The following is a 15672-nucleotide window of genomic DNA, read 5'->3' on the forward strand; positions in this document are numbered from 1 at the left end:
CAAAAACAGTCTTTTGTGCTTTCCTTTTGTGGCTTTACTTATAGTTTTAATCTGAAGTGTTGTTTCATCTTTGCCAGATCAGCAAATAATCAGTGCCTTTAGATTCTCTTAGAATATATTTTCTTCCTCCTTTCCAACAAAGTAAAATGCAAGTATTTAAATATATCTTACCACTCAGTGCCAAACACAAAAGAAATGTAAATAGATCGTCAAGCTAATTCACATCTGCCAGAGAGTAATTGTTGGATGTGTGCTGATTAAACATAATTTTTTAAGCTAAGCTTTTAATTAGGCATCTGCACCAGGTCACACAGATGAAATTGTAAAATGCGATTAAGAAGGCTTTCATTCTTTTGAGACATAAGGGGCCATGCCAATATCTTGGCATCCTTTTGCCTATAGATGAAGTGTTGGAATCACTGGCTGCTTGTAGAAAATCAAGGAACCTTAGGGTAAGCCCCCAGAGGCCTGTCACTTACCTGTTTAACCGCACCACTCAAATTTCCCAACACCTTGTATGAGTGCAATAGAAAAGCTTTGCACATTCTCATCTGTTATAAGAACTTTTAAAGCTACACCTTGGAAACTATCTTTTCTGACTTTTCCATGCATGAAAAGAAACCAGACCAAGAAAAGTTAAATTTCTTGCCCCAAACCACACAGCTATTGAAATGATGGTTACAGAATTCTGTGGGTTATACTGCCCTGTCACCTCTCCGCCTCAGCATTCTCAAAGCCCTCTTCCAAGCAGCTTATTTTGGAGCACTGCAGAAGGTGGACTGGGAGATTGCAATGGATTCCCCTGTTTGCAATTATTTGCTTCACTGCTTTCCTCTATTAACTTAGCTAATCAAAAGAATATTGCGGTTCATCTCTCAATTCAGGAATTAAAGATATTTTACACAGCATGCCAATTGCTATGTTTGCAGGGACAAAAAAAGGAATCCCCAAGTCAAAGTATGTCCTGGTCTGTTTGAAAGTCTTAACATTTGTGTTGAAGCTTGCATTCAGTTCCTGAATCTCAATTATCAATGTGACTTTAGAGAAATTATTTAACTTCTCCTAAGCTGTTTCTACATGTATAAAGTATAGGTAACAATGATAATAATCTCAAATGGATTTTTAAGGATTAGGTAAAATAGAATTTGTAAGTGCCAGGTAAATATTAAATATATCAAAATGGTAGTCACCATGGTCAGAGAAATTCTAAGCGCTGTTAATGAGGTTAAATGGGGTTGAAGAATTAAGCTATCAGGAAGAGTAACACACAGGAAGACGTAACAGTCAACAATAAGAGGTGGTCAGAAAAAAAGGTCAAAAAGGTGATGTTAGTCTCACAGGATGACTAGGAGTTTGTTAGTGGGGACACAGCATGGGAAGAAGCAGGAGGATGGAAAGGCATCGCATGTATAGAACATAGCTCTGACTCTGGGCCATCCAAAGCACAGAGTAGGTTGGGAAGAGGCAGGAAATGGTGAAAATATAACTGAGTGCCTTGTATGCTGAGCTACAAAATTTGGATTCTCTTCTTCTTTCTATGAGCAGGCACTGAAGGACATTAAGTAGGACAGAGTATGGTATGAAAAATGAGTTGACAGGGAAGCGGGTAGAAGGCAGTGTCCAGTGCTTTGAAGTCCCTGAAACCATTGCCCATGACCTGTAGAATATTCACACTCGACTGGTCCCTGAGACAATCCTGATCAGAAGAGGGGGGTTATTAGCAATCCCATGTACTCATAGAGGTCACCATGGGGTGAGATCAGGGATTGTGAGATTAATCCCACAGACTCATTGAGTCATTCCATACGCTAGGTTTCCCTCTCCTCTTTCCCTTTTCTGCTCTGATGTCAGGAAGACCAGCTAAGAGACTGCTGCAGAAGTTCATACAATGGGTAAGATCCTTGACCTCCAGTGGTAGAAGTAGGAAAAGAAAGGAAGGAACCAATTACAGACATAGCTAAGAGGTAGAGTCCAAGGACATTTGTGTTAAAAAATTCAGAGTGAAGAAAATGCTTCAGAGATCATGTGGTTCACTCTTTTCTGTTTACACTATGGTGCCTAACTCATGGTAGTTGTTGAGTATAATAAATCTTTGATGAGTAGTAATTAATGAGACTAGAGCTGTGTTGATCCCACTAGTTATTGGCATACCTGTCATAAGAACATAAACCTTCTGACTCCTAAATCAGTGCTCTCCCCATTGTGCCACCTTGGTTTTATAGTGTTAAAAAAAAAAAAGATTAAAATATTTTAGTGTTATAGATCAATTCACCTCATTTTATTTCACAATGTCATTTATAATATAGCACATAAGCATTAACAATCTCAAATTCTTCTGAAGGCTTTTGTCCTGCCTCTATACCTTCCATAACCTCAGTGTTTGTTTTTGCATTTCTGCACAATTTGGTGGATATCTGTAATAATACTCTCTGCAAACAGATATTTAAAGTCAATAGAATCATGGTAAGTTCCAGAACCTCTAAGATAGAATTGCCTCCAATTGATGGCTATTTTTATAATTTGCACTCAAAAGAGACCATTTGGGAATTTTAGAAACTGCTTTAAATTATTCCAAAAGGATGATGCTTCCACTTTTATGAGAATGGAAATCCAGGAAATAGCCGTGGTTTTTAGCAAAAGAAATTAGATTGAGGGGTAAGGAAAAATTTCTGGTAATAAGAGGCATAGAACCCTGAAACAGATTCATTAGGAAACCCGAGAAAGTAAGGCAAGAGCCCATTCATTTTGGGGGCTGCTTATCACCAGACTTTTGTCACTGACACATAGTTGAGAATACGCCAAGACCCATGTGTGTGGATGTTCTCAGTTTCATCTCCCACCCCCACCACGGCTACCACACAGTTGACACAGCACAACTTCTGACCCCACTTTACCTTAACCGCATCTTACTTCTATCCCAGAAGGGAATGAGGAATCTAGGGATACTTTCATGAGGCACTAGTCTTCCTTGTTGGGAAACGGTGTATTCAGTTAAAAGGATAAACATTATTTGTCCTCTCAAATTTCTGCACCCAAGCTGCCAAATAAGTTAATAAAATTAAGCAGCTTCTTTTTTTAAAAATGTTTCCTATTTCTCCTTTCACCTCCTTAGGGTATTCTTGTTTTCCAGTCGTTATCAGTCATTTGTTAAAAATTTTAATATGTATCTTTTTATATGTAACATGCATGATAGTTTACAGAACATTTTCACAGACATCTCTTTCCTAAAATGTAGGTAGAACAGTCATTGTGTTATCCTCTGTTACAGGTAAGGAAACCAATGACTAACTTGCTCAAAGAGCAATCCAAGGAGACCCAGCTTCAATTCTATTTGTCTATCTGACATACCACAGTACTTCACTTTGGGGAGGAAATTTTATCAAGAAAGGTTATTTTCAACAGAAATGGAAGCAATATTGTAAATAAACTATACTTTAATAAAAAAATTAAAATAACAAATAATAAAAGTTATTTTTAATTTAGTTGAAGTGGTGAGTAGCACACTCCCACAAGTACATGTCACAATTTATTATGTTCATGGGGTTTGTAGAATAGAGTGAAAATCAATATTCAATACTATAATAAAATTTTCTGTTATAATAAAATTGTAAAATACAAAGTAACACAAGCTTCAGAAAGAAAAAAATGTCAGTGAAATTGTATTAGCTGGAGAAGAAACTCAAAAACAGGAAATTTTCAATGTAGAGGATACGTAATTGGTGGGATGGGAGTAGAGAGAGAGATTTTTTTTTTTCTTTTAACAAAAATCTGTATGACTTGGCAAAAGCAGAAGTTAAACATTTAAGACAGCAAATTTATGAAAATGAAATCCATTTTAATTTTCCTCTAAGTCTTTCTATCCTTTAGTCAATGAGAATTTATCCTAAATACCCAAAGAGTTCTCAGCATTGTAATAATACTCTGCATACTTTATAGAAAAAAAAACTTGGGATAGGTAGAAAACTTTCGCAAAGGAATAAAGTCTGAGGTGAGTTTGCAGTCACAAGCATGAGAGAGGAACAATCTGTGTAGGAATAATGGAAGATACCTTTGAAGAAGTCAGGAAAGGAATGAAGTATCTGGGATGAATTTGTCCTTAGAACAGAAGTGCATGTGAGGTTAGAGGAAGAGCAGAAATCAACTAAAAGGCAAGTTATCAAGTTATGAATTGTGAACAGTAAAGACACTAGCTTCCCAAGAAAAGTAACTTATTGGGTGGTGAATATAAAAATAAGTTGGAAAAGCTACTGGTAAAGACTGCGAAGCAGTAGATCTAAAGATTGAAGAGTCTGAACTTAATCGAGGAGACTGTAGGATGAAAACGGAGTGTGAAGTAAATTATTCTAGTCTGGTTCAAGGTTGTGGCTAAGGAAGGTAGACAGCAGGTGGTAAGTGAGAGTGTCTGAAAAGGAAGATTCTGTAGGCCACAGTGACTCAAAACCTGTGGGAGCAGAGGAAAGAGGTATAAAAATAACTCCATTTTAAGCAATGCTTTACCGAGAATGCTCTATTTTATCCAAAATGATGGAGGTCCCAAGAGGTATCCAATATAGTATTTTGATTTCCATGACTAAGAAAGAAACCAATTATCTTAGAACATTTTCTCATACAGGCCAGCAGTTTTAAACTTCCTGCTTCATCAGCCTCACTCTCCTTCACTTGCACTTTGAAATCCCATAATTGGGAATTAGGTCATTATGAGATCAGCCCTGATGGGGACACCGAGATCATCAGTCACACCAAATTTGACCAATAGGCCTGAGGGCAATAGCCTAAAACCATCTGGCCTCAATAAGGCCTAAAGTAAATGTCTATATAGGAAACAGTGTAACCCTGCAGACAATATGGCAATGAAAATGTGTACTTGGCTCACAAAAGAAATGCATCATCTTATTTTTAGGGACAACCTTTCTTTGGTAAAATTAAATGTGTTTTCACAAGCATGATCTCATTCTCACAGTAGCCCTGTGAAAGAAGAAATGGAGATGTTTTCATTCCCATTTTATAAAGAATAAATTGAGACATGGAGAAATCAACTGATTCTTCCAGTTCTCTCTCATAAGTAGGCCAACAGGGTTAGATCCAGAGCCAGTTCTCCTGACGTCTGTTACTATGCTCCTAAGCCCAGTCTGTCTCAGGACTTGGCATGGCACTGTCAGAAGGCATCTACCAGGTGGCTCCTATTTTTATTTCACAACATGTAAATGACATTCACAAGCACGGTCTATAAATATCCTACCCAATCAGTTCTATCTGAATAAGCAAATGTTTGCTTACATCTCCATCTACAACAGTATTAGCATGACACAATGTCTAGGCGTCCATATATATATATATTTTTTTTTTAAGTGAGCAGTTGAATACTGTCAAGTTGTTAGATGGTTTTATCCCGTGATAACTGACCACTCATCTTTTACATTCAGAAATCTTCTGAGCAGCTCCATAAAGATATTGTTGCAGGATCCTTTATCACTTGCTTGCTTGATGACTTGAAAAATTGCTCTGAGTGGAAAATATCCATAAATTTTAGAAGGCAATCTTACTAAGAACTACAAATAGTTCTCATTCTGTTTCTAAATAGTAAGATCACATTAAAATTCAAAAATAGATAGCATTAATCACTATAATTCAAATAGCTACTCTTTAGACCTGGCAAGGAACTGTGAGAGCTCTGAACATTACCCTTAGTTCTTTTTCCCCAAGAATTTCTGACGTAGCAGAGGAAAGAATAAAGCATGCTTGGGGGCTGGGGAGTTTGTTAACTGTGATTAAAGTTAGGAAGAGCCTTAGAGGAAAATGGTGTTTGTTACTTTCCTGCCTTTTACTTGCCCACTCAGAAACTTTATTCATCCTTAATTATGACTGTGGTGGGGATATCTTGGTGGGACTGTCCTGATTTTAATACATGGATTTAACCAAGGACAGATAATAGTTACTGAAATAGCAATTATCCTTTGCATAACAATTTACAGCTTACAAACCCTTTCACCTGTATGATCTCATTTGTTATTTCCCATAGAACACTAAGTTGCTATTATTATTGTTCCTCATTACTGCTGAAGAATCTGAGTCACAGAAGATTTGTTGGTTTTGAAAGTCACTTAGTAAGGGATGGAGATGGAAATCAGTCCAGAGACTTTTGGCTCCCTATTGCATATAATGTTTACTATGAAGCCTCCTAACCTACAGAAAATTTTGGATCAAGAATGTAGGAGGGGAGTTCCCTTTGTGGCTCAGCGGTTAATGAACCCAACTAGGATCCGTGAGGATGCGGGTTTGATCCCTGGTCTCACTCAGTGGGTTAACGATCCAGCGTTGCCATGAGCTGTGGCGTAGGTTACACATGTGGCTAGGATCCCATGTTGTTGTGGGTCTGGTATAGACCAGCAGCTGTAGCTCTGATTCAACCCCTAGCCTGAGAACCTCCATACGCCATGGGTACCACCCTAAAAAGCAAAACAAACAAACAAAACAAAAAACAAAAACAAAAAAAAAAGAATATAGGTGGGCTGGAGTTCCCTCGTGGCTCAACAGATTAAAGACCCAGTGTTGTCACTGCTATGGCTCAGGTTGGATCTCTGGTCCAGGGAACTTCTGCATTTCTGCGTGCAGTGGGTGTGGCCAAGAAAGAAAGAAAGGAAAGGGAAGGGAAGGGAAGGAAAGGAAGGAAAGGAAAGGAAAGGAAAATAGTCAATGTGTTGAAAAACAAAATACTAACCTAATAGGAAAAATGGGGAAAGGAGAGGTACTGAAGAGAAAACCCAAAGGCCAATAAACGTATGAAATGATGTCCATCCTCACTAGCAACCTGGGAAATGAAAATTAAATGATCACACCCATTAGAGTCTCGAAAATTAAAATTCTGAGAATGCCAAACATTGTGTCAGACAGGGAGCAGTGAAAATTCTGATGTACTACTGAGGGGAGTGTAAATATATTTGACCTATTTTGTCATCCATTTCCCTATATCCAACCAAGTTGACGGTGCACATGGCCTATGCCTAGCAATTCTACACCAAGGTACAAAAACTCTCTCATATGTGCACAAGGGCTGTGGAAAGAGGGTCATTGCAGAGGTTTTTTTTGTGGGTTTGTTTTTGGGTTTTTTTTTTGTCTTTTTGCTATTTCTTTGGGCCGCTCCCGCGGCATATGGAGGTTCCCAGGCTAGGGGTCCAATCGGAGCTGTAGCCACCAGCCTATGCCAGAGCCACAGCAAAGCGGGATCTGAGCCGCGTCTGCAAACTACACCACAGCTCATGGCAACGCCGGATCATTAACCCACTGAGCAAGGACAGGGACCGAACCAAGAACCTCATGGTTCCTAGTCGGATTCGTTAACCACTGCAGCACGATGGGAACTCCTGCAGAGTTATTTTTAATAGCCAAAAATTCTTAGGAACCTCAGTGTCCATTAACAGAAGAATGGATAAATATTAATAAATGATGTATTCATCCAATAAATACTGTATTACAATGAAAATTAATTAAGCAGGGGTAAATATATCAAGAGATAAATATCACAAACGCATTTTGAGAGATACTACAGAAGATTAATATGTATACTATTTACAAAAGGTTTAGGTAGTTTCTGCTGTGGTACAGGGGTTAAGAATCCAACTGCAGTGGCTCAGGTTGCTGAAGAGGTACGGGTTCAATCCCTGGCCCAGTGCAGTGGGTTAAGGATCTGGCATTGTCATAGCTGCTGCATAGGTCACAGCTGTGGCTCGGATTCCATCCCTTGCCTGGAGATTTCCATATGCCATGGATGCAGACATGAAAAAAAAAAGTTTTAACATGCAAAAAACGTATTTTGGGGAATATTATTTTAGGGATTAAACATTATGTAGGAATATTGTTTCTGAGTATCTAGATATGTCATAAAAATATAAAGTCCATGTGAATAACAAACCTCAAATGTGGGATGATGATAACTTTTGGAAAGGGCAATAAGAGAGAGTAAGTGGGAGATTGTGCTACCCAGGCAGCTTCAACTAATATAAGTAAGTAATTTTCTCATCATTAAGCTGAATTATAGTACACAAGTATTTATATTCTTTGAACCTTTCATTCTGTAAATATACATAACTTTAAAAATAGTAGAGGCAAGGAGGAGAAGAAAAAGTTTGTCTGAATCACACACATACTTCTCTGAGACTCTGGGATGACCAGAACCAGTTAAAAATGAGACTAAAACACCCCCAACTGTCCCATCCCAGTCTGTTGAGAAATCATGGTGACAGAGAGAACGTGCCCATCCCAATTCAGTTCTGAGTCATGGCCCAGTATCCCAGCCAATACACCAGCACCCTCTCTGATAGACGTAACTGGAAAGTGAAGTTCCCTCTGACCAGTCACATAGTCTGTGACATTTTCCAGAATCAAACCTAACCTGGATCCCTGAAAATGTTATTTTGGTTTTGTTTGTTGTTTGGTTGGTTGGTTCTGGTTTTCTTTCTCTATATCTTTAGCACTTTCAAGCAGTTCTCTACCACTTGGGAAGAGTGTTAGCTGAAAGCTGAGCCTTCATAGTTGAGGGCATTTTACTCAGGAATGTTTTATTCATAGAATTATTTATTTTTAAAGTGCATTTAGTGGAGAAATCATTTTATATTAGACAACTAAGAAAAGCCAGAGACGTATTTAACTCTGAAAGTTCAACGCTGTTTCATTTTTGATGTTTGCAATTTTGATGGGCAATGATGTCTCGGAATGAAATTTCTAGCCATTTACACTATCCATTTCAGAATCATCCTGATAAACTGATGTCTGTTGAGTTACTCATTTGACAATCTGTGAAAACATGTCTTTTCATCTTTCATATACTCCTCAGCATAATCAGACCCAATCTCAATTTGCAAGTTCAATTCTCAAATATTATGGTTTGGGAGGATAAAAATATCAATCTGTGATAGAACAGTACTCCAAAAATAAAACTGTTATTTATACATAATTGAATTTTTAAAAACAATTAGCTCAAACATGTTTTCTTGCATTTAAGGAGGAAATATTGCTTTTCTGAATATTTTATAATGAATAATTTGCATTCAGGACATTTTTAATATATAAAGTTAACTTCTAACCAGTTGACTTCTGTAACTCTGTGATTCAGTTCACTGGGGAGAAAGGACAAATACCTGTTTTGAAAAGATCTACAGAAACACCAATGCATCCGAAATCAGAGGATAAGTCTATGGTAGCTTCATGTTTGAAAGCCAGGGTCTCAAATCCCCTTCATCCTCTTTTAGCAACAGTAATATTCATAATAGTCCACATTTATTGACCGTTAACCATGTGTCAGACATTGTGCCAGGCCCTTTCCTGCATCGTCTCATTTCATCCTCACAACAACTCAACAAATGAGGGACTGAGGCTCAAAGCAGGTCAAACACTTGCCCATTATCACAGCAGAGCCAGGATATGGACCCAGATCCCTGACTCCAACACCTATGCTCTTGACCTTTATTTGTAAAACTCTTGCAATTACACTTTGCTAAAAAGAGATAAAATAAATGGACAAAATATTTTTCTCTTCCATAAAAAAGAAAAAAAGACAGTTGATACCAAAAAACCTGTATGATGGGCTTTGTTTTACATCTAAAACTTACGACCACCACTTCTCAATAGTTTGAAAATTCTATTAACTGAATTGCACTGAAGTTGGAAATGAAGATGAAAAAAGAGGCATAGAAGGTGTGCTTCTTCAAGGTACAAATTCCTCTAAACTTTGCTTTCTGAACATGAAGTTCTTTCTAAACTTCAGAAATAACCAAATAGCATTTTTTTTTTCAGCATTTGATCACTGCATTTGTTGGCAGACCTTTTGTAACCTTGAGTCACCTGCAAGGAATTTAAATAATATTCTAATTGATTTTCTCACTGCTTACTGAGAAACAGAGCACCTCTTTTACTAGCCTCATAAATAATTCCATTTCTCTATGTCAACATTAATTGAACTTACTTCATGTTGTCAATCTCTTTCTTTTTTTCCCTTGCAGGTGATGTCATTGTCTATATTAATGAAGTTTGTGTCCTTGGACACACTCATGCAGATGTAGTCAAACTTTTCCAGTCTGTTCCCATTGGTCAGAGTGTCAACCTGGTATTATGCCGTGGCTACCCTTTGCCCTTTGATCCTGAAGATCCTGCTAACAGCATGGTGCCACCCCTTGCAATAATGGAGAGGCCACCTCCAGTGATGGTCAATGGAAGACATAACTATGAAACTTATTTGGAATACATTTCTCGGACCTCACAGTCAGTTCCAGATATAACAGATCGGCCGCCTCATTCTTTGCACTCAATGCCAGGTGATGGTCAGCTAGATGGCACGTATCCACCGCCTGTCCATGACGACAATGTATCTATGGCTTCATCGGGGGCCACCCAAGCTGAACTTATGACCTTAACCATTGTGAAAGGTGCCCAGGGCTTTGGCTTCACCATTGCAGATAGTCCGACAGGACAGCGGGTGAAACAAATACTTGACATTCAGGGATGTCCTGGCCTGTGTGAAGGTGACCTCATTGTTGAGATCAACCAGCAGAATGTACAGAACCTGAGCCATACGGAAGTAGTGGATATACTTAAGGACTGTTCCATTGGAAGTGAGACTTCTTTGATTATACATCGAGGAGGTAAGATAAACACTGGCTCAGCAATCACAGTAATATTGAGAAAAATAGAAGTTTCTCTGGAGTTGAATGAAGCCATACTTTTCAAAATGAACATAAAAAAGTAAGAGCGAAAAATAGTCCAGGAAGCTGTGCTTTTGAATTTTGAGAGTATATCCCTTCCTATTTTATATTGAGTACAATACAAATAGTGCTTTCAATCTTACAAATAGATATTGCTGTGAACTGAGAGGGTAAACATTGAATTGCCAGGTATGAGTTGGTTATATTCCAGAAGTTCATTAAGGTATCAGTTGTGGAGGCCTCAAACTGGCTTCCATTGACTTAATTAAGAAACCTGATTTTTCCCATGGAAGCAGTACTCTGAGCTGTGCTTAGGATTGTAAGCTAGCAACTGGAAGTTAGTTCAGCCAAGCTCAGGTACAGGCTTGGTAGTCCCCAAAAGAGCCAATGGGATCTATGTCACCATAGAAAAATCTTTTCAGAGTTGTGAATAGGGTTGCTCAGGACACTTCTTCCATTATTACAGGGATGCTTCAGCAATAATTACCCCCAGCACCTTCTGTGACCTGAGAAAAAAGTTATGGAGCAGGGTTAGGGCTGAGGTTTTGGGCTGGGTGTTCCAGGTGAAGTATGGAAATGGCAGCAGCGAGGACTGTGATAGGAGCTCTGAGCCCTGGAAGTTTCTTCCCTTTCACCCTCTCCGTGGCGAAGGTAGTGGTGCTACGTAGAGGGGGCTCCTTCATTTCTCTGGTATTCTGCTCTTTATTAGAGGCAGAGAAAGGGGAAAGCGGAAGAGAGCACCTGAAAGCAGAGTATGAAGGAAAGACTCAAGCTAAGTCCTGGTTTTCCACTTAGCAATTTGGGGGCTTAGGACATTTAAAGTCTATGAGCCTCAGATGTCTCATCTGTTACAATGGAATGATAATACTACGTAACCTGATGGTAGTGTCCTTAGTGTAATGGCCCACCATAGGTGCTCATTAAATGTCTATTGAGTCTAAATTAGCACCAAAGCTACAGCAGGAATGGGTCAGGAAGAGCAGTGCTGTGAGGAACTCATGTGCTAAGAGCGCAGGGGTGCAAAAATATGTGATTGTCTATTCAAAGTGCTAAAAATAGCATGAAAGCCTCTTCAGTTTGAAATACAAATGAAGCAGTCAAAGCTGAAAGAAGCACTTTTTGTGACATATATGGCCCTCCCTGCAGGTGTTTCCCCTTCAAGGAAGTATTTTACATTACTTATTCCTGGTGTAAAACTTTGACACCAAATACTAAGCTGTTGTGAGAAACACCATGCAAAGTACTATGATTCTATATTTTAAAAAAGAATTAATGTGACAGCAGAAGTCTTAAATGTGACCTTAAAGCATTATGACAAAATAGCACTTGAATCTTGATAATTAAATATTGACAGTGTATTTTAATTTCTCCCGTTGCTTAAGATTAAAACAAATATTGTTTTGTTTTGTTTTGTTTTGTTTTGTTGTCCTTTTATGGCCATACTGGCAGCATATGGAGGTTCTCAGGCTAGAGGTTGAATCAAAGCTGTAGCTGCCAGCCTACTCCACAGCCACAGCAATGCCATATCCAGGCCATGTCTGCAGCCTACACCACAGCTTACATTGACGCTGGATTCTGAATCCACTGAGTGAGGCCAGGGATCGAACCTGCGTCCTCATGAATGCTAGTCAGATTCATTTCCACTGAGCCATGATGGAAACTCCAAAAACAAATATTCTCAATTAAATAGCCTTAGCTTCATAATGTACAATCAAAAATCAAATCTTTGTAAAAGGTTCTTGATAGTAAAATGTATAACTTAAACTCACTGTGCAGTATCCACTATATGATTCATAGAAACAAGTTTGAACACATTTATATATATATAATACCATTTTAAAAGGTATCATATAGCAGAAAAAAGTATTCTGAAATTGTTTATTCGTATATATTCACACCTATGTAATATGTATTTATAATATTGCCATTTGTACCTTTTCTGAAAATATTTCTCCATGCCTGCTGTCAGCTAGACTCTCCTATTCTTATTCATCCTTTCCTCTATTCTCCTCCACCCCAATTTAATCCTCCAGTCAGAGTTTTTTTTTAATTGATGCATAGTTGATTTACAATAGTGTGTTAGTTTCAGGTGTAGAGCATAATGATTCAGTATTTTTGCAGACAGATACATAAATCGAGCATTCAAAGCTTTGTTTGCATATTGTTTGTGTTTGAGGGTGAGGTATTTCTTTTTATATTGTGGCTAGTGTACAACTAGAAAAGGTAGTACCCTGTGATGCTTAAAGTACTTCTAGTCAAAAACCTCTTGTTTTTCCCCCAATTCCCACAATTAGCACTAAGCTCTCTGAAATTAGCAGGAACTAATGCCATGTTTTTGTGATGAAATTCACTTTGATCATCTTACTATACGCTACTCAGAAGTGTATATGGCCTCATTCAAATAAGCCTAAATCCTCAAGAGCAGATTCATACACCTGGGTCTTTATGTCAGGATCATAGTTGTTTATTTTAAATGATTTACTAGGATTTTTGATTTATAAAGTAATTATGTGGTTTAATTTTTTTTCAAACAGTGTCAGAAGGTACACAATGAAAAGTAATTCTCCCTCCTGTCTCCTGCTTTCAATCCTTTTCCTAGAAGCAAACATTTTGTTTGTATACACAAACTTCCAGAAATTTTGTAGTGTTAACTAGCGTGTGTATGAATACCTGTAGTATATTTAACACTTAACATGGAAAGATGTTACACATACCTTGCTCTGAATATCCTGGTTATTAGGATGTACCTTATTTATTATTTTTAAAAAGTTTTTATTATAGTTGACTTACAATGTTATGTCAATTTCTGCTGAACAGTAAAGTGACCCAGTTATCCATTTGTATACATTATTTTCTCACATTATCCTCCTTCATATTCCATCACAAATGATTGGATATAGTTCCTGTGCTATACAGCAGGATCTCATTGCTTATTCACTCCAAAGGCAAGAGTTTGCATCTATTAACCCCAAATTCCGAGTCTATCCCATTCCCTCCCTCTCCCACTTGACAACCACAAATCTGTTCTCTGTGTCCACGGGTTTGTTTCTTTTTTGTAGATAGGTTCATTTGTGCCATATTTAACATTCCAAATATAAGTGATTTCGTATGGTGTATGTCTTTCTCTTTCTGACTTCATTTAGTGTGAGAATCTCTAGTTCCATCCATGTTGCTGCAAATGGCATTAATTTGTTCTTTTTTATGGCTGAGTAGTATTCAACTGTGTATATATAGATCTTCTTAATCCATTCATCTGTCAATGGACGTTTAGGTTGTTTCCATGTCTGGACTACTGTAAATAGTGCTGCAATGAACATGTGGGTGCATGTATCTTTTTCAAGGATATTGTCTGGGTATATGCCCAAGAGTGGGATTGCTAGGTCATATGGTAATTCTATATTAAGTTTTCTGAGGTATATCCATACTGTTTTGCATAGTGCTTGTACCAGTTTACATTTCCCAACAATAGTGCAGGAGGGTTCCCTTTTCTCCACACACTATCCAGCATTTGTTATTTGTTGATTTGTTAATGATAGCCATTCTGACCAGTATGAGGTGGTACCTCATTGTAGTTTTGATTTGCATTTGTCTAATACTTAGTGATGTTGTGGGTTTTTTCATGTGCTCGTTAATGTCTATTCAGGTCTTCTGCCCATTTTTCAATTGGCTTGTTGGGTTTTTTTGCCGTTGAGTTGTATAAGTTGTTTGTATATTTTAAATATTAAGCCCTTATCAGCTGCATCATCTCAAACTATTTTCTCCTATTCTGTAGGTTGTCTTTTTGCTTTCTTTTTGGTTTACTTTGCTGTGCAAAAGCTTGTCAGTTTGATTAGGTCCCATTGGTTTATTTTTTTTTATATAATTTCTATTGCCTTGGGAGACTGACCTAGGAAAACATTTGTATGATTCATGTCAGAGAATGTTTTGCCTATGTTCTCTTCTAGGAGTTTTATGGTGTCTTGTCTTTGCTTAATCCATATATATTTAAATTGTTCGAAAATTGCCAGAATGTTTTCCAAAATGGCTATACCATTTTACATTCCCACTAACAATGTGTGAGGTTTCCAGTTTCTGTCCATTGCTGGCCAAACTTGGTAATAGCTGATCATTTTGATTATAGCCATTTTAGTCAGTGCCAGTATAATGTCTTTTATGGTTTTAATTTACATTTCTCTAATCTTTTCATGTGTTTACTGTATTTTTATATGTTTATTAGCATTAATTACTTTCTCTGGTGTCATGCCTACTGAATATTTTGCCCATTTGTGTATTTATTGATCTGTTTGTCTTCTTATTAAGTTGTAAAAGTCCTTTGTATGTTCTTATTAAAAGCCTTTTATAAGATGTATGATTTGCAAATATTTTCTCTCAGACCATGACTTGTCTTTTCATTTCCTTAATGGTTTCTTTTGAAGCACAAAAGTTTTTAATTTTGACCAACTCCAGTTTATCAGCATTTTCTTATATGGATGATTCTTTTGTTTTAGATCTAAGAAATCTTTGCTTAATCCAAGGTCACAAAGTTATTCCTGCTTTCTTCTAAAAGTTGTAAACTTTCAGCTCTTACTTTAGAGCTAAAAGTATGCTTTTAGATCTATAAAGCATTTCAAGATCATTTTTGAGCATAGTGTAAGGTAAGTCTCTACGTGCATTTTGTTACATATGGATATCTAATTGTTCTAGCACTATTTATTGAAGAAAACTATCCTTTCACCTTGGATTGCCTTGGCACTTTTGTCAAAAATGAATTAGTGTAAATGTGAGGGCTTATTTCTAGACCCAATACTGCTCCATTGACCTATATGTCTGTCCTAAAGGATAATATCACACTTTCTAGATTAGCTTTATATTAAGTCATGAAATAGGTAGTGTGAATCTTCTGAACTTTTTTTCTCCTTTTTCAAAATTATTTAAATTATTCTAGGTTCTTTGCATTTTTCATATAAATTTTAGGATTGGCTTTTTAATTATTTTCTAA

The 15672-nt window shown here is 37.4% G+C and overlaps 1 protein-coding gene across 1 annotated transcript in view; it reads left to right on the forward strand.

The window, feature by feature from the left end:
• Positions 1–15672, forward strand: part of MAGI2 (membrane associated guanylate kinase, WW and PDZ domain containing 2) — a 1320860-nt gene that overhangs the window by 1071522 nt on the left and 233666 nt on the right. The window contains exon 10 of the mRNA XM_047751755.1: positions 9996–10634. Within this exon, the coding sequence (XP_047607711.1) occupies positions 9996–10634 (639 nt within the window). The remainder of the gene's footprint in view (positions 1–9995; positions 10635–15672) is intronic.

The sequence above is a fragment of the Phacochoerus africanus genome, chromosome 11, assembly GCF_016906955.1.
Source record: "Phacochoerus africanus isolate WHEZ1 chromosome 11, ROS_Pafr_v1, whole genome shotgun sequence".
NCBI classification, from domain to species: domain Eukaryota; kingdom Metazoa; phylum Chordata; class Mammalia; order Artiodactyla; family Suidae; genus Phacochoerus; species Phacochoerus africanus.